The sequence below is a fragment of the Parus major genome, chromosome 2 (genome assembly GCF_001522545.3).
Source record: "Parus major isolate Abel chromosome 2, Parus_major1.1, whole genome shotgun sequence".
NCBI classification, from domain to species: domain Eukaryota; kingdom Metazoa; phylum Chordata; class Aves; order Passeriformes; family Paridae; genus Parus; species Parus major.
This window is the reverse complement of record NC_031769.1, coordinates 95,438,517-95,458,155: the sequence shown is the minus strand read 5'-3', so window position 1 is coordinate 95,458,155 and position 19,639 is coordinate 95,438,517. Positions and strand designations below refer to the sequence as shown.

At 34.6% G+C, this 19,639-nt stretch overlaps 1 protein-coding gene across 4 annotated transcripts in view; it reads right to left on the bottom strand.

Moving 5' to 3' along the window:
* Positions 1 to 19,316, bottom strand: part of RTTN (rotatin) — a 78,379-nt gene extending 59,063 nt beyond the window's left edge. For 3 of the 4 annotated variants that reach the window (XM_015619250.2, XM_015619252.2, XM_015619251.2), the window contains exons 1-13: positions 19,224 to 19,316; positions 18,441 to 18,628; positions 17,038 to 17,233; positions 15,257 to 15,346; positions 14,021 to 14,099; positions 13,046 to 13,160; positions 12,371 to 12,521; positions 11,294 to 11,459; positions 8,681 to 8,862; positions 5,708 to 5,823; positions 3,836 to 4,006; positions 2,349 to 2,561; positions 982 to 1,094 (exon numbers count right to left, since the gene is read on the bottom strand). In XM_015619250.2, coding sequence (XP_015474736.1) covers positions 982 to 1,094; positions 2,349 to 2,561; positions 3,836 to 4,006; positions 5,708 to 5,823; positions 8,681 to 8,862; positions 11,294 to 11,459; positions 12,371 to 12,521; positions 13,046 to 13,160; positions 14,021 to 14,099; positions 15,257 to 15,346; positions 17,038 to 17,233; positions 18,441 to 18,628; positions 19,224 to 19,254 — 1,811 coding nt within the window. In that variant the 5' untranslated portion in view covers positions 19,255 to 19,316. Of the gene's footprint in view, positions 1 to 981; positions 1,095 to 2,348; positions 2,562 to 3,835; positions 4,007 to 5,707; positions 5,824 to 8,680; positions 8,863 to 9,861; positions 10,358 to 11,293; positions 11,460 to 12,370; positions 12,522 to 13,045; positions 13,161 to 14,020; positions 14,100 to 15,256; positions 15,347 to 17,037; positions 17,234 to 18,440; positions 18,629 to 19,223 lie in introns of those variants that run through there. The other variant, XM_033512193.1, reaches the window with a different exon arrangement.
* Positions 19,317 to 19,639: the final 323 nt, after the last annotated feature.

Genomic DNA, 19,639 nt, shown 5'->3' with positions numbered 1-19,639 from the left:
ACAACATATTTGCCAAGATCAAGGTATCAATCTTTGTGTTTGTATATATTTATTCTTTTAAACATGTAGATAATCAAAGATCATACTTTATCAAAACTCTCTCATCAAAATTAAGAGCTTGACAAACACTGATGTTCATCTGAAAATATAAAATTCTATTTACCTTCATTGATCATATATATGTTTATAAAAAACACTTGTGCTTTTAGAATGTTTTCATTATAGAGATTAAAGACCATATCACTATCATGAACTGATGGTAGTTAAAAAATTGAATTTCCTATTGCCTGAAACAGTAACCAAACAATAATTAATTCTAAAAGCATTAGAACATTGAAAAACATTTTGACATTTCATAATTTAAAATCATTTACTGGACAGCTCTTAAATGCAGCCTCCCTTGAAAAAAACCCTAAATTCAAGTTCTGAGCCAGTATAAAATTAATTTTTTTTTGTTTAAGAACTTTTCCAGGCACGATAAGGCAACTCATTCTCTAACTAGAGACATGGAAAAATCACAAAAGCAATAAAAATACGCTGTTGAATAAATGAGATGCCATATTGTAATATAAATCATCTACAATGAAGTCCTTTAGAATTTCTGAAAGTAAAATAAAAGTAAGTTATACAAATATGCTCAGGGCAAAGGATTTTCAAGAAGTCTGAAAGACAAGTCAAAGTCTTTCATAGTCTAAGACTATGTCCTTGTAAATCACATACTTTACATACAAAATCATAAAAGTTTGTAAATAGACTATAACATGAAGCTTTTAGCAACTGAAATTTAGTTTTTAAGAAATCCACCACCACAGAATGGCACAAAATCAGTTAGAAGAGACTGTTCAATGGCTAAAACGCAATAATTGTTCCTACATGGAATAAAGACGTGAGCTCCTATTTGAGAAACCTTATCCACAAAAAAAAAAAAAAATTAAAAAACCATGTTTTCTCAAGCAGAGTTTTAAATAGTACAGTACTTACATATTTGAACATATGTAAATGCATTCTTGAAGCAAGGGAAAGTGTAGGTGGAAGGGTAGACTACTCAAAGCCTGATCTGCCAATTCTAGTAATTCAGGTAGATTCTTGTCCCCCTGTAAAGTAAAATGAAGAGAAACAATGAAACTAACAAAATTAGTAAAATTAACAGTATCCAGTATTACTGCATAATCTTTCCAAATTTATCATATTGAATACTAAGCAGTATTTTGTTCAGTATTTTACAGAGAAATTTATAATTAACTAATTCAATACATTTCAACAAAAAAAAATAAATTAGAACCTGTTCGGGGGAGCTGAAAGGCCTTCAGATGCCGAGTTTAAATAAACTTCCATTAAACTCAGCAGGAATAATGTATGTCTAACATTTCACAGCATGAACACTATAACACTATTCAAATTACTATGTTTTTATCGATATGCATTTTATGTGAGAGGAGTATAATAAAAGATTTAACTATTAAACTTAACATATCACTATTAAAGAGCAAGTTAGATTTTTTTTTTAAATTTAAGTACACATGTCTTCATCATATTTGGTTACCAAATACATTAAACATGAACCATTTAAATTTGATGGAGTTAACTTAATTGTAAAGAGCATTTTATGAGCAAAATATTGCTTTTATTAACTTCAGAACCTGCCTAGACAAAGGCTAGATTAACTCTGATTTAAGACAGCACTATATTTATATTCTGTATGTTATTAATTTATGTTAGTATCAATAGAACCAGTATTGTGCAAAATTGCTTATCCATTAGCATAATGGAGAAGAACATTTCAGTACTGTGCTAGAATCTCTTAACTAATAAAGCGGTTATCTTCATAACAAAGTGAAACACAAATCTCAGCCAGTCTAGTAGTTGTTTATCAAAGCTGCAATTGCTAAAGTACTTGGGATTTAAAATTTTCTGAACAACATATTTAGCTCCTGGACAGCACACATACACCTACACTATATATTTTAATAGATATAAAATAAATAGTGTATTATATAAATGTATAAATATTATATATAAAGACATATTTTTATATACATGTATATGTTTGCATGAATAAGCAGAGTATTTGCTGCTTCTTCTTTCTTTGACCATAAAAGGTCCTGTGCATCCTTCCAATTTTAAATTGTTTATTTCTTTGCTTTTACTTAATATTAAGTTTTTTTTTACCAACATCATGACCAGCATTAACAAAAACATATAAAGTAAGTACACTTTGGATCATACAGAATACTCATACTTGAGAATCTTCCTCTTCTTTGCTAGACTTTAATTTTTTACCAGAGAGAAAACAAAGTGAGGAAAGAAATTTGCCTACAGGAAATATATGATATGACAAAGTTTCACACCTCCTTATGAACTTCAGCCATAAAGCTACAAGTGCATTCAATCGAATACGCAGCTTCTGAAACTTGCTTATAAATACTGTAGTTCTCAGTACTCATCTGCTCCAGATAGGCTGCAACAGATTCATGCATGCTTGGGTATTCCAAGGAGAAGGACATATCCAGCGAGAGAAGGAACAAAGCATTCAGCAAACTCTTTGGTGTAACTTTACTTGCCTTTGAAAAAAAAAACAACTGTCAGAATAACAGCCTGAAAATACAGTAAAAACCACCAATAGCATTTGCAGTCATTCAACAAATGCAACCACTGTTGCTGCTACTTGAAAGAGAAACACATTTCATTAAATGAGTTCTACATGAAGAAGTGTTTGGTTTCTTTTTCATTAACAGTGATAGTTAATTAGATGTCACTCCTAACATCAGACCTGCAAACACACACAAAAGTTGCGCGTGATCCTTGCACGGCACAAACACTGCTGGCCGGAGTCAATTCACTGTCTGACCACGAGATGGCAGAGAATACACAAACCATAATTATTTCTGTATTTAAAAAAGCTGTCTACAATTCCACGTGGTCATATTGCAAACTAAGGACTGGATATTTTTCTTGTTGTTTTGAGTTTTTCTTTTATTTTTAATTGCAAGTACACATTCTTTCAACTTAAATTTTGACCTCAAACAGGTGAACTGTTCCAACTGTTATACATGGAATGGAAACTTGGCATTATGTAGAAAAGACCATTAAAGACAAAAATTATGAAAAGTCATTAGATTAGTATGTCTACACTTATTTTCAGGAACAAGACTTAACATTTGTGACAAAAACTGAAAATCTTCTACTACGATTGATTAATGTCTAGGGAAAGTTACATTCCACTTAAAATTGGTTCAAAAAATTAAAACCCATTCAGGTTTAAACATCTAATACTTTCTTATCATACAAAAAATTCATCAGACCTTTCCAGCTGAAATAATAAAAAAAAAAGTTACCCTAAAAAAACAAACCAACAGAAAAATACCAACCCCAAGAACAACTACAGAATTTCTTTTAAAGAGCACTGGAAGCAAAGAACAATTAAAATCACTCCAATTTACAAAACATAATTGCTTACTACATTCCATCAGATTAAATGATAATTTTACATGTTACATAGTTCTACTCTTACTTGCATGTGTATTATAAACGAGCAGGGGGCAGCAGAGTTTTGCAAACCATATATCATATCAGAAAAAAAGAACACTGCATTTCAAAAATCTATTTAAAAACTGTATCTTTTTTTTTAAGATTTGTAATCTGCAGAATACACTGGTAACTGAAGAATGGACAAAGTTGCCATCTGTATACAGCATACAGCACCCAATACAAATCAGATTAATTTCTCTGTCCAAGGGGCTATTTTCTCAGCATTAATCCCTGAAGAAGGTATCTCTTACTGCCCTTTTAAAATGCAAAACCAAGAGAAAATCCCTTATAATTAGTGATGACATACCTTTTCTACAGGGAGAAGTATTTGGAGCAATCTAACAGTGAAGAGTGAAATGCTAATAAATGCCATTCTGTGATGCACCAGCATCACCTTGGGCTGTTCTGCACTTATATTGCTTTTGTGATATAATATAGTCTCTCCAAGCAAACCCAAGACTAGAAGCAATTTGTCTTTCTGAAAACAAAACCAGAAATACAATAATTAGAAAAAAATGAAACATCACTACATATTTACAGTGTTTACACAGCACCTGCAGTATCATTAGCACAGTTATGCCACATAAATTAAAATTGCATAAATGGTACAAAATACATAGCATTGTGTTTGTCACCTATGCATTAGTCCTAGATCTCAGTCTGTTTTCACTATTAGTTCTGAATACTTTGCTCAATAATTACCCATTCCTGGTTGCTCCCTCCCCTTCCCTCTCCTACTTTTGTCTCTTCCCCCACAACCTTACTTTCAACACACTACACTTTTGAACTTCTGAAATTTTATCTATTTTGAAGTTCAGTCTTAATAAGGAAATATTAAGACCTGGTTTGAACCTGCTAATAAAGCTTTACCTTAAATTAAAAAAGTAATTTAAAAAAGCCTTCCCAAACCAATTCACAGTAAATTTGAAAACATCAAAGAGTTTTTATCCCTATTGATTCTCAAAGGAAACCACAAAACTTTTTTCTTCCTCTCCCTATTTAAAAAAAAATAAATATTACTGTATACCATTACCCAGCTTATTTGCAAAGGTTTGTTTGTTAGTAGCCTAGAAAAAAACATCCTATTAATAATAATCAGTATGGTACACGTTATATTCTACTGTAGTTTAACAGACATATTCTAACATTTTAACAATGAAATTCATTCATTTTAACAACGAAATACACTGATCCAGATCATAAAACAAGTAGACAAAGAGATAGTAAGCTTTTGAGTTTGAATGTTCAGCACTGATGTGATATTGATCAATTATAACAGATTTCCACAGATTGGTAGACTAAATTCAAAGAAAAAGTTCTCATTCGCTAATAGATCCTATAAATATAAGTACTAACATTTATAAAATAAGGAATAGGAAAGCCTAAAGCAATATTTTAATTAATTAATTAATATTGTAGCTGTTATTGTTTCATATTCAGTAGTATTTTCACAAATTCCAACTCAAGCCAGGTGCATTTAAGATTACACTTAATTCAAATCCTTAGACAAGTTTCAGTCTGCAGCTCCGGTATGTTTGTTACATGCCTGAGCCACGCCAGCTTATGCTTCAGCTTTCACTTAGTTTTCAAAAAAGCAAGTCAATCATTTTATCTGTTATTCACTAATTGTATAATTCATGTATATAACAACTCTCAATTGTGCTGAGCAATTTAAATTATTTGGTCAACAGCACCTTAATGCTTTAAATCTCTGCTGGTCCAGAAAGGCCTCTCCTTTCTTTCCCAGCTAAGCAACATTGTTAAGAAATTTGTGCAGGGTAGGAAATGGATAGCATGTATGTATCTTAGAATTCCAGTCCTGGACCTGAACAGTTATCTCCCTACTTTTAGATAGATTGTTTATAAGGAGTAAAGAAAGGGTAAGTTGTTATGGACATCAAATTGGTGTCCAGCATTTATAGTCAGTTTGTTTCCCTAAAATTCCTCTCCCTACATGTGTTTCTCTCAATTGCTGCTTATTTTCTTAAGGTGAAACTTCAAGTATTGTCTGGTAAAATAACTTACATTTTAAAAGGTGCCATCAACAAAACTAATAATAAACAACTTAAAATTTTCAAAAGCACAGCTCAGCAGAAGCTTAGATATATGAATCACTGCAGAAAATGTCAGAAGCTTATAAAAGGAGACAAATATCTGATGAAAACCTGAAGAACCTTACCAATTCCAATGCAAAAAGGCTGTCATCTTCCCAAACATTTTCAGAAATAGCATCACCAATAAGGGACAGATCTTCAACAAGCAACTTAAGAACTTCCATTGTTACTCTCCTACTGCCTACAAACACAAATGAGAGGATAAATTCAAATAGACAAAACATTATATTTTGATATTCAGAAGACACCACTATAAACAAGGGACTATTCCTCATATGAAATGCCGGTATTTTCCTATATGCTTCTACAAAACTAAGGCTAACTGTCCTCAACCACTAATAGCTCTGAATCAGAGGAGACAACAACCAAAGTCACAACAGATTAAAGCAATTGTAGGCTTAGAAAAAAAATATTAATTTCCTTAAAACTATAGAAAAATTATTTAAGAAAATAACTGTGAACTTTACTACAACTGTAAATCTGATTACTGAACCTTTTTAAAGTTCATAATAAAGTCACTAATTTCTCCTGTCTAGACAGCTGTGTTACAAATCTTCTGTATATATTACCTATTCCCCCTAATCTGCATTTTTGATATAGGAGTGTCTTTCTTCACATATTATTATGTTTGACATCTTTTAAAAGACAAAGAGATGAATACCCTTGAGCTACTTGCACAGTTCTCCATAACAGTTTTCACTTTGCTTTTAGGCTGGTATTTATTAATTTTCATTTCTTCTTCAGAGTGTCCCTTAATAACAAAGCTAATCCAGTCTATTAGTCACTTTCATCCTTTGTACAATTTTAAGCTTGAATATGTGGCCACAAAGAAACTTGGTCTGAGCTTAGAAATCTACAGCCTACATTTACTACGAATATAAACCTCCTCCTAATGTCTCCAGATAATGAGAAAACACAGGAGTTAGGTTTCACGAAGAACAAGGCAGAGTATCTGGAGCCAGACCAAATATTTTCAGCCTCACACAAGTGAGAATGCCAAAACTGTCTGACATCCTAAGGAACCATACGGTGACAGTTTCCCTTAAATATTCAATGTAGTGCAACAGTTGGCTTAGTTACTTGTTGATGGTATGTTTCTATTTAAAATCATAGATGGATTTCACACAATACCATTGAATTTTCAATATATCTTTTAACTAAGATAAAAATTCTGCATCCTTCAAAATCCTCAAAACAAAATCTGTTTAAAAAAGATGAAGATCTACTTGTTCATTGTAATTAAACATTAAGTGCTTTATGGTTTTCTCTATCTCTTGTGAATTTTACACATTGCAGAAGCCTTGTTGATATGCTTGAGGAAAATTTTTTTATCTCTGTATGTGACTAGATATATAGTGATAATGACCATAGCTTCTGCAATTTGCAGCTTCAGTGATCTGCTTTGGGTGAGAAATGACAGAGAATCTGTCACAAGGCCTTTCTGAAACCTTGTTTTTACCTGTCTCACAGAAGTACTGTTTTCCATTGATTTTAGACCAATTTAACTAAAGAAATTTCTCCATTTTTACAAAAGAAAACAAAACCCAAAACAACCCTCACAAAACCAAAACAAGCCCACAGCACTAATGATTTCTTCCATGACTTTGTTCACAAGGCAAGTTAGCACAAAGGAGGAAAAGTTCCAATTAACATCTCCACTAGAAACAGAATTTAAGCTTAACTAAAATACAGATCATATTTCAAAATAAGAGGCAGAAAATTTTGCAATAAGCTTACTGTTTTTTCCTTTACCCAGTAAAATTTAACCATCTAGAATAAAACCTACTCTATACCCTATATGTTGATAATAATGTTCATAAAAATGCCTGTTGATTTTACTAAAGATAACAACCCAAAATATAACCACATGAGAAACTGTGTGTTACTGTCTCACAATATCACACTGTCTCACAGTGTGCCGTCAGATCACAGGCTTTCAGATCAACAGGAACAGGATAAAAATATTAGTTTCCTTACAATCTGTGTCTCATCACACCACAGTGGAAGAATGAAGAAATATCACCAAGGAGAGTTTAAAAAGCATAAAAAACCTAAGGGGAAGAGTCAAAGACAGGTCCATCTGAAAGAAAGAACCTTGAAACATAGGAAAAACTGTCTTTTAACTCTGCAGATTTGAAGTGACAGGCACCAGAAATGGAAAAGATAGAAAATACACTTCTTGCAATTTTACATTATAAATAAAAGATGCTAGAAGTCATGAACATGCTTGTGACTAATTAATATTTAAATACCACTATTCTGAAAAAGAAAAAAAAAAAAAAACACTTTAATTCATTTTAGTTGTTTTATAACAAAAAAAAATCTGAATAATTTTCATACACATTTCATAGAATTTTTGAGTTGAAGTCTCTAACTTCTAGTATCCTAGTCATAGATAGATGTACATTTCCAGCTCCTGCACTTGAAACTCTGACAATTACCAATACCTGTTTTGAATTGCATTACATTTTACAGCCAAATACCATTTTAGACAGCCTAAGAGCAAAAAGACTATCCTCCAAAAGGGCTTGTTAATTTAGAACCTCTGTAAATTAACATTTGCAATTAGACTATCATACTTATGTTCCTTAAACCATTTCTAACTGCATTTGTCAGAACAAAAATAAGCCTTTCACAAGAATTTTCGTTTATTATTTCTTGAACAGGAGGAAAACTCTATGCTTAAAGAGATCCTTTAGAGAACATCTTTGGTTAAGAGTGGTTATTTTTTCATCTTCCTGAAGGACATTTTATCCTGCCACACCATTTTTCTACCATACACTCACTTCCTGCCACTGTCCGTAAAAAGCACTTAAAATTTCTGCAGCAATTCTGAAAATCAATCAGAAGATTCAAGTTTTGTAACCTGAACAAAGTGCCTAGAAAAGATCTGTTGCAACTAGCCACAATACATCAGTAATCATCTGTATCTTATTTATTTGAGGTACTCACCTCATTGACTAACTATTCTTTAGAGTATCTTGTATTAAGGATGGGAAAGATATATAAGTTAAGTATTTAACTCAAAACTTTCTCACCTGTTCTTAGTAGAGGTATTGCATTTTCCAAGATGGAAACACAGAACTGAGGAAGGCTAAGCTGCTTCATCTGTAATTCCAAAGTGTCCTCATTTTCAGTATCTGGTAGGTCAATATGTCCTGCGTCAAATGGGGAATGCAGAGAGATTCTGGAGTGTGCATTTGCTTGAGTACTGTTTCCACTTAAAACAAAAAGCAAACAAAAATTTTCAATAAAGCAACATAGTTAGCTCCTGCAAAGAGAAAACACATATGTACAGATGTTAAAAATAGCATCAAGTATTTTCAGGACTCCTGTCTTAAACATATCCCTCCTCCCATCCCAATCTTTCTCTGCTATCTACCAGTGTTGCAGGAAGAGGGGGATTTTGGTTGGTTGTTTTTTTTTAAATGTCAGAACAGGTACATCACAAGTGAATGCCTGATGTCTCAGCACTCATCATCTAAATCACTTAGCACTGTGTACTGTAAGAAACATTGCACATGCAATGAATACAATACTGTATGAGAAATATCAGTTGATTGGAAATTCTTTTTTTTTTTTATGAACAAAATTTATCAGTTGCTTGAAGCAAGACCATTTACTAAATCAAATTTCAGCCTGAATTATACTTACTGTATTAAAACCATTCTATATAGCTAGCCACAAAAATCCTTAGAAGAAAATTAAGAAGCATGAGCTATGTTCACTCCTTAGGACTACCTTGTCCACTATAAAACAGGAACTATTCCCTTGTCCAAGAAAGCTTTAAATGTAACCAAATATATATTACAAAGTATAAAGAATGTTATTAAATTATAGATGTATCTTTAATTATTAAATATTTTATCTGTGATACATGAATACATCATTAAATATAGTAGATATGGTTCATAAATTATGAGCAATATATAGTTCATAACTGTATTAGTTTTCAACTGTTTTCAATAATAACCTAATTCTACTGTAAGCATTATAATTCATAAAAATCAGAACATAATTTTTATGTTTTCTTATCCCAAACAATGTTTAGCAATCTTGATTTGCTTTAAAAACCTGTATGACTTATAACTGGGTTTTGATTGGTTCCCTTTTTTATAATTAAATTAGCCGAAGAAACTGAATTGTGGCATGACTGTGTTACATTATGTGTTACATAGAAGAGTTCACCAATAAGTAGTTGGGGTTTTTCTATACTTACCAGGGGAAAAGGAAGGAGAGGTATCAATCATAAAAACAATTCAGAAGAGGAAAGGTTAAGTTTCCAGGCAGAAATTGAAACAGACAAACAGATAGATTGAAGAATCTCAAGATTAAAGAAGAAGGAAAAGAAGAGTTACATATAGAATAGCAATAAACAAATTTACATTAAATTTGTGTAGAAAAAGACAAGATTCACTCAAAGCAGCTCTTCCTTATCAAAATCAGAAATGTCAGAGCAACACAACTGTCATTTCCCTCTATCACACCTTCTATTCAACACCACGTTGTTCTTTATGCTACCTCTGAGTTAAATTATATTTTTGTAAGAAAAGATTCATGGACAGTGAGCAGGTGTACAGCAGCACACAGGATGCAAGATAAAGGTGTGCAGTCATGAACAGCTCATAAACTGACCCCATTAGCACTCCCTGGTTTCTAGAAGTCTCATCACTGCCTGAACTGGTACTTATTCTTATGCAGCTTTCATTTCTAGACTGACAGCCAGGCCATCATTCTCTTGCACAATATACACCAGCTGCTATTACACTGTTAACTGTTCAGCTCTGGAAAATGGCCAGGGCCCAGAACACATAAAGCCTGGAATTCTTTGATAGTGCCATATTAGTTACATGCTAAAAATTAATATATTACACTTAAATAAGTTTTTAATATGACTGTCAAGATGTATTTACAATTGAGCTATTCTCATTACAATCTATTTGAATACCTAGGAGGTACTCAATCCCTAAGCCCACACATCACAGAGACTCAAAAAAGCTACTAACAAGCACACAGTAGAGATTTACAAGGACTTTTAAAATCCCACATACTAGAAGACATTGGTACTTGAACAGAAGCTTTAAGTTGTGTCAAGACAAGCAACAAAACCACACACAAAAACCTCTACATTTGGAGGGTATACAGACAATTTATAATTTCATATAAGATTCAAATATTTACATGTCATAGAACTCAAATTTGTTGTCACATTTAACAACAAATTTTAAAGACTTCAATAGAAATCTTTATGCAGCATAGCATTTTTGACAATACTATATACTGTTACCTACAGGATGGCCATTCCACTTAAAAGAACTTATGAGGTCATCTGCTGAAAAAAAGAAAAATCCCTGACTTTCCAGAAATAGACTGAATAAATGCTTTTCTGCATCTTACAAATACATGCACATAAGCAATAACAATTAAAAGGAAGAGACTTTGTTTAAAATGATAGTTGGGTACAAAATGTAGCAATGATTTTAAGTATTCTGAACACCACTTTAAGAATGGTTTAATTCATAAACATGGTTTGAACCTTCACAAGTGACCAAAGACATTGCATCAATCCACACACTGACAAGGAGCTGATAATATAATCCTATATTAAAATGTTTTTAACTGAGGTATAAATTATTTTTTGTTTCATTCACCTAGAAGATACTGCATCCCAATCTTGACCATCTCCTCTAGGACGCTGAACTGTCCGTCCAATTACAGAGGGCCGAGGACTACTACCCCCAGGTGATGGATTCTGAGAACGAGGAGCACCTCTTGCTTCTTGACAGTAAGATATAGATGAATTCTGGGAAGCTGTGCCTTTATGCAACACAAAGAATATATTTTCCCTTAGAAGTAGCCATTATTCTGAAAGATACTACATAGTAAACAGCAAAAGTAACTAAGGTAGGATATGGCAAAAAAACACGTAAATACTGATGACCTAGAACAACTGATCACTGGCAAGTAGCAGAGTTTGGAAGCCAAATTCCAAGGCAAAAACCACTGAGGATTCCAACAGAACTACAAATTTGGAATTGTAAAAATAGAAACACAGTGTCTGGGTAAGGCTATTGGACTTGGTGATGTTATAACTGAATTAGCAGCCAGTACCATTTATTAAGACACCAAATATAGTGGCAATCTTATGAAGGGAACCAGACTACAAATTTACAGAAACAAAGTTTTGATTCAATTCAGGTGACAAGATGGAAACAAGAAACCATCATAAGTAATCTACACCATTAAAGCCACAACATTTAAGTATTAAGAACATTGTGAAGCAGCCCTCATGACTTCAAAACAATGATAGAACTATTTTTAGCTATCAGCATAAAAAAAAAAGTTCACATATCCCATGAAATTAATAACTACATTGTCAACTACTAATAGTTTGAAAGCTTTTCTGAAACTTTGCCCACTTTTATTTTACATATTTAATTTAGTTTTAGTTAAAAATCCCTTCCCTACTGACATAGAGACAATTGGATATTGGGAGAAGTTGATGAATGGGAAATCACAGAAAAGTAAAACTGAATTAGTAAATTAAAATGATGCAAGTATTCAAAGTTTTTAATTAACATTTATAGTACTGAACACCATTCCTTTAGCAAAACAGTTTCACAAGATTACATTTTCTATAACGTTCAGGTTTTGTTTTTTTTCCGTCATTTTAGACAATTTTATGTGTAGTAAAAACAACAGTATCTCACATACTTAAAAATACCTACCATGCTCTGAGGAATTAAAACTTGGATCTCTATGGAAGTTAAGTCTGTTTCTCAAGAAGATGCAGAGCTGTTGCAAGCATGACACAGCCTGCAAAGCCAACTGGTGTCTTCCGTCTCCTCCAAAAGCCAGGTTTAGAAGAGACAAAAGACTCTGCAAAGACAAAACCACCAACAATGAGACCTGAACATTAACCACCTTCATGAACAACCATGCCAGCAAATCTTGCACTAAATATAGTTCAAAAACATTTCCAAGTGTTTTTCAAAATCACAGCAAAGAATAGGCTCAACTACTGTTTTATGACTGAATGCAAGACTATCATGCCTAAGGAAGGAGACAAGTTTCACATTGTATTTCCCATAAAGTCACTACTTTCATTATGGGAGCCCATTAGAGGGTGTGCAGACAACAACCACACAAATTTATCTTATCCAGAAGAAACAAAGTAGTTCAGAATGAACTTCATTATTGAGTAGCAACGTACGTTGTTACAAGCAAAAAACTTTAAAACCAGGATATACAGCCAATGTCCCCTTTCCTATGGCACCTGGAGTTAGCATAAAGGTACTTCTGTTTAACTACTCAATTTAAAACCAAATTGAATCATTTGCATCAATTCATCCAATAGCAAAGCTTATACTACTATAATCTTTAAACTTTAGGTGAATTCTTACCTGTACAATCTTTGGTCTTTGAAGGAAGATCTCTGCAGGAAAATCTTGCATAATCACATCCTGAAGAAGCTCACAGGTACTCCAAATTAAACTTTGGTTGTTACTTCCCAAAGAGCTAAAAGTTCATTTAAATATGTGTTAAAATGAAAAGAAAACCAACCAGTAATTATTAGCCTGATCAAGTCTTTACAAGAAAGTTATAATCACAACACTGAAGAATCTAAAGAAAAATATCCCTGTAATTCTATTGTCATATCAAATCAAAAATCAAATAAGTCCAGTGTTACAAATCTGTGTTCCTTTTCTATACTCTGACATAAAGGAAATTAAATATTAAACAGGTTCTCCAGCTTCAGAAATCTTTAAAAAGGAAAAAAACAAACAAACACTAAAAAACCCCAAAAAACAAAAAAAAAACCAAAAAACAACTATGCTAGAAATCTATCAGAGCTCTGTGACAATTCATAAGGAATCCCAACTACAGAATACTCCCTTGGGGCACTTCAAACACTTTTTCTAAATTTAAAAAAACAGCAAAACGTCACTGCAGGAAGACAGTTTGAATGACTCAATGCCTGGATAGGGCTCTGTACCTAAACTTAGTGGCCTAAACTTAGTTAAGCTACTACTGAAAGTAGGGATTTTCCTACCAGCTGGTCATGGGAGTAAAGCAAATAATGATTTTTTTCCAGCCTATTCTATTATTAGCTGAAAAAAATCTTTGATCCACTTAAGAAATTTAAAGCACAGGCTGAAGTGTCATGAACAAAAGACCCAAATACACCCTGATTTAAACACAAAAAATGGAGAGTGGCACTGCCCAGCTTCAGCCCAGTTTTTACAACCACTTATCAAAAATTAGCTCATTGGGTTATTTACAGGAACAACCTCATGATGCAGAAGGACAGAAATTTACAGCTGCTATTCATAGAAAAGAAAAACTACAAGGAAATTGTAATGTTTCTATTACTGCACCTCTCATTTGATGAAAGAACATGTCTATCTGTTGAAGTCAGAGTTAGCCAAGGAAATGTGGAAAATTTCAGGCATTTCACTGCAAAAAAAAACAACAACAGAGCGGATGTCTTGAAATACATTTTATAGAAATATTATGTTGTATACATCCAAGGCAAAGTAAAAAACATATAAACAATATACTATCTTATACAGAAATATCTTTTAGTAAATATAGGCTTGCAAAAATTCAAATGCTTTTAATGTGAGTCTTCAGCAATACCAAATCATCACTAAGGTCATACCAAATCCAAATGAAATATGTTTATTGAAGAAAGCTTTAGGAAATAACAAACACAGCATTAGTGGAAGAATACTCAATCTGTCACATCATGCTTTTAAACAAATTTTAATTTTTATCTGCTACTAAAGAATATTTTATCCATTAGTATGATCTCTAAAAATGGAAAATTCACCTCATGGTTTTACTCTTAAAGCAGTAGAAATTATTGTTCTTACAAAATTATGACACATAATAAATTTGTAATGAAAATAACTTTAAAGCTATTTTTAACTTAAAAATTCATAAAAATTATTGTGCAATTCCTAGAACAGTTGATTACTAAAAATGCAACTGGTGATCTGCCTACAGTAACTGGAAAGTCGTATTTTAAAATTTAGATCTCAGATTCATACTGTATTTTAAATAAGACACTTTCCTGTGAACTGCTACAGGCAAAGACTTGCCAAAATATTATAGATCTGTGCTTGTCAGTGAAACACTTTGTATAATTTGACAAAAAAAAACAAAACAAAGCATAACACTGGTTTTCATTTAAGTACCAAGCAAAGATTCCCCTGGCACCTAAACCAATTGTCTAAAAAGTAGAAAGATACTTCAAACTAAGTTTTGTTGAAATAAAAGGTACTTCATTCTTTAAACAACTTCTGTTTATGAAACACAGATCATCTGGAAAATACTGGCAATTTAAATAATTTTTTAAATTGCAGCACTTTCTAATGTACTTTAGAGATTCCAAAGAGTTACACTATTTACTAGAAAAGAGAAATATCTATTAAGATGACTGTCATTTTTATAAGCATTATAATTGTGGCTTCTGTGGTGTTAGCTTTCACAGAATAACAAAAGGAAAAAGAAGAGCCAATTTTGCTATCCACATTTGTAATGGAATTCCAACTAAATTACAACTCTAAGCTCTTTCTGTAATTAACATATTCTTTTATAACTACACATACCAACTGTTCTTTTGGGAGATATTTCTAACTGCGGCAGATGACTTCTACTTTGACAAAAATATCCAGTGAATAATTCCTCCTGAGGCAGAACTAAAATAAAAAAAAGGGGTAAGTTAAAAAAATGCACATGCACAGAAAAGAAAAGCTCAATTTATTTTTGTGCTTCTCCTTAACTTCTTCCCTCTTGCCCTTGAGTTTTAAATCAGTTTCCTTAATACGTTAAAATAGCCTCAGATGATCAGAAAAACGAAGTAAAAAAGAGTGTGTCAATGTTTATTTTTTTTATAGTCATATTCTGCAACTGTAAAGGGTGCATTTTTCTCCATTTTTTTTACACTAACTTGCATACCATACAAACAATAGCAAAACCAGCTACACAAAATGTATTGCCTGATGGAGGACTGTCAGCCAAATAAATGGTTTTCTTTTAATCTACATCTGTAATAATAAAATTAACTTTTCAAATTAATTACTTAAAACTTTTTTCTACCAAACTGCTGTCTTCTGAGGTCACCTGAAAAGTTCCCCTCTTGTATATATGTATGTTGCTAGATGTCATTCATATACAAACTGTATAAAAATATACACAAGAAATGTTAACACTAAAAGCAACCTCTCCAGACCATAATACTTGGTCCAAAGGATCAAACTAGATAATGCCAGGTTATTAGTTTACAATTTTTTCCAGTAGCAGAAAGAAAAATACAAACAGTCCTGTTAGGAAGCATTAGGATTATTCCATCCACACTTGCATACAATTTACAGTATAAATAACCTCAACTGAATAGTTTCAGAAAAATATAATTTAAGAATGAACATACAGAAGGTTATTCTTCTCCGTACAGTAGAAACATTAGGTAAAAATATGCCCATATATGGGCACAGGAAGGAAAATAGAAATTAAAAATTAACCATCAGGCACATATTTCTAGTGAACTAAATCTCCAAGTATTAGAAAGGTGGCTGAAACCACCAAAAAATTACTTTTATCTCTGTGACTACACAGTATGAATGACAGAGCTGTGGTCACTACTGCTACATGCACTGTGTAACTGCAATGTCTTTCCCACAATGAGCACGAGGTAATGTAACATAATATGTAATTTTCTCCTCCAAATTCTGTTCTAATTTTTTTAAGGCAGAAGAGGAGAACTAAATGGGTTAGATTGCATCTAGGAGGAAATGTAAATCATTGCAACAGACATAATGAGCTAGGTAACAGATGCAAGCAATAGCACTCCACACATAATGTGACATTTTTAAGAAAGTTTATGTATTTTTCTATGACAAATACTTATCCAATACTAATTAGATAGTGCATACAACTACTATAGTCTCAAAAATCATTCTATTAGGATTAACTACTGTTTTTTTCTTTTCCATATTTTTCTCATAGGATTTGAATTGGTTTCCAAACTAAAGCCTACTATACAAAGCACAGCAGCAAAGCATACTGGCTAAATTACAGATTTATTGGAAGTTGCTACACACTTGCTGCCATAAAGCTTTCCTTGCAAGTTATGTCATGTCATGCTCTTTGTACATTACAGAAAACAGATATTATACATCGAGGAAATTGATAGGGAATTCCATTACAGGAATGCCACCAGCTGATTTAGCTAAGGTCACACTGTCTCTGGCAAAATCTGATTAGCACACACTTCACTGATTTCTCAGGAATAATTTGCCTACTATACATGAAAACATCAGCTTCTCAATAGCCTTTTCATTTGCTTTATTTTAATATAAAATAAATTACAGTTTAAAATACGTAATTTTACCTGATTGATCTACTGAAGGCTGAGACTGAGCTTGATAACATACTGAAGAACTAGAAGGGAGTTCAGAAGGAAGAAAGAACAGTCCATCCACAATCCCATCAATTATGGCCTGCAAGTTTGGATCCACGTCAGAGCGAAGCTGAGAGAAGAATTCCACTGCACCAATTCCAATCATTTTCTGAGCAGCAGGTGGATGCTATATTAAGACAAATAACTGACAAAGTTAGTTTGAAGAGTCTCAAGGTCTTTGGATGGGAGCAGGGAAGAGAGAGCAGCAGGGGGAAGAAGGAAAAGAACTTAAATTCTTAAGTAATATTTTGCCTTTATTCATTTAGACCATTGTGCTGAGGTAAAGTTAGTTCATTTTCGTCCCAGTAGCTGGCATGGGGATGTGTTTTGGATTTGTACTGAACACAAAGTTCAGATATTTTTGTTACTAAGCAGGACCTACACAGAACCAAAGGCTTTTCTGCTATCCTGAAAAGGGATCTAGCAGTACCTGGGAGGTTGGGAAGAGACACAGCCAGGACTGGTAACCCCAGCTGATCAGAGGAATATTCCATATCACAGAATCACAAAAAGGCCGGGTTGCAAGAGACCTTAAAGCTCATCTAGTTCCAACAGCATGCTGAATCAATAAAGGAGGTGAAACAAAGAGGAACTGGGAGACATTGGGAGTGATGGCATTTGTCTTCTCAAGCCACCACTACGTGTGAGGGTGCTGCGCTCTCATGGAAATGGCTGGACACCTGCCCATGGGAAGAGGTGAATTAATCCCTTGTTTTGCTTTGCTCGTGCATGCAGCTTTTGCTTTTCCTATGAAACTGCCTTTGTCTCAACCCATGAGTCTTCTCCTTTTTACCAATCCGATTCCCTCCCCAGTCCCACTGAGCGAGCAGCTGTGTGGGGTTGGGGTTGACATGACATCCATCCATCAGTATTAAGGATGGGTTGTTTTTTAACTCTGCATAGTTACAGTTTAGTGATTAGAACACAAGAATGTAAAAATCTGAGCTAGATGAAATTTCTGTAACATTTCCTCAAATTAGTTGCAACAATGTTCAAACCTTTGCTTTCCAGGAACAATGCAAATGCTTAACAGCAAATAATGCTCCACGTTAAAAATGAAGCACTAAATGAGAAACTGAAGAAGCAGAGAAACTAAAGTAGAAACTCAGAAAATACTATTTTTCTCGGCTATCTCTCTGACCTTTTGAAGTCACTGAAATTGTTTTAATTCTGGTCTAAACACAGTGGCTTTATTATTCCTGTCTTTGTAAAACACTCTAAAAATCTTGTTACATGGAGCTACAAAATCAAGTAATATCCAGCTGGTGCAATACTTAACTTCAGCATTATAAAAACATATAGTTTTAAAATAAACGAATGTTAGTATGTCATACCTTGATCAAACTGTTCACAAAATTTAATACTTCTTCTTTTATTGGTACGACTGGGAAATTGAACCACTCCAAAAGGTTACGAAAAAGTGCTTTTTCGTGGACCAAGTCAGCATAGGAAATCAAGTTGTGGTCCAGTTTAAATAGAATAGTCTTCAAAGATCGCTCTCTTATCTCTGTCAGTTCATGACCTGCCCAAAAAAAGGGGATTAAGAAACCCATAAAATTATTTAACATAACTTTTTTCTTATTTGGAGAAACAAAACACTGCCAGAGATGCAGTGAAAAAAAGCCGGCTTATAAACTTCCAGTATTATGCCTACCAGGAAGACAAATACGATTACACTCACCAGCAATAACCTAATCAAGTGTGTTTGCATGATTATAAAGCGGTGAGACATTATGAGATATACTGATATAATCCGGTGCCAAACGCGCCACTACTGATACAACCTGGTGCCGGAACCTCGAGCAGAGTGTGTTGTGGGTACGGAAAGCTGCCTCGGACTCACCAACCGGACAAAAATCTACCCAAGCCCACTGAACCGAAAGGCACCGTGTCTGAAGGGGAAGCCTTTGGCATTTCCTAATGGAAGCACGCCCCCCTAGGGGAGCGCCACCGCCTCCTCCACGCCTGCCACGGGGAGCGGAGTGGAAGAGCAGCAGGCAGAAGAGCGGCGGAGGCCGGGCAGGGGCGGCCGGGCTCCCGCGGAGCAGCGCCGGGCCGCACGCTGCCGCTGCCCACAGCCCCGCAGGCGGCGGGGCCGCAGGGAGAGGAGCCATTACCCAGCTTCCTGACGAGCGCCGACAGCTCCATCGCGCCGCTCCGCCCGCCCGCATTCAACCGCCGCGCGGACCCGCCGCCCGCCCGCCTGGAGGCGGCCGCAGGGCACATCGGGAAATGTAGTCTGTCCGCCTCCGCCCCGGGCCCGCCGCCGGGCGCTGCGCGCGAAGCACGCCGGGAGCAATCATCGCCCCGCGGCGCTCCGGCGGGAGCGCAGAGAACTACAGTTCCCATGAGGCCCCGCGCCGGGCCCTTCCTCGCCCGCCGCGGGAGCGGAGCCCGCCGGCCGGCTGAGGCGGGGGCCCCTGAAGCTCCGAGCGTCTGTGTGAACCGGCGGGGAGCGTGTCGCCAGGTGGCGGACGCCTCTCCTCTCAGGCAGCTAACCAGTGACAGGATGAGAGGGGACAGCCTTAAATTA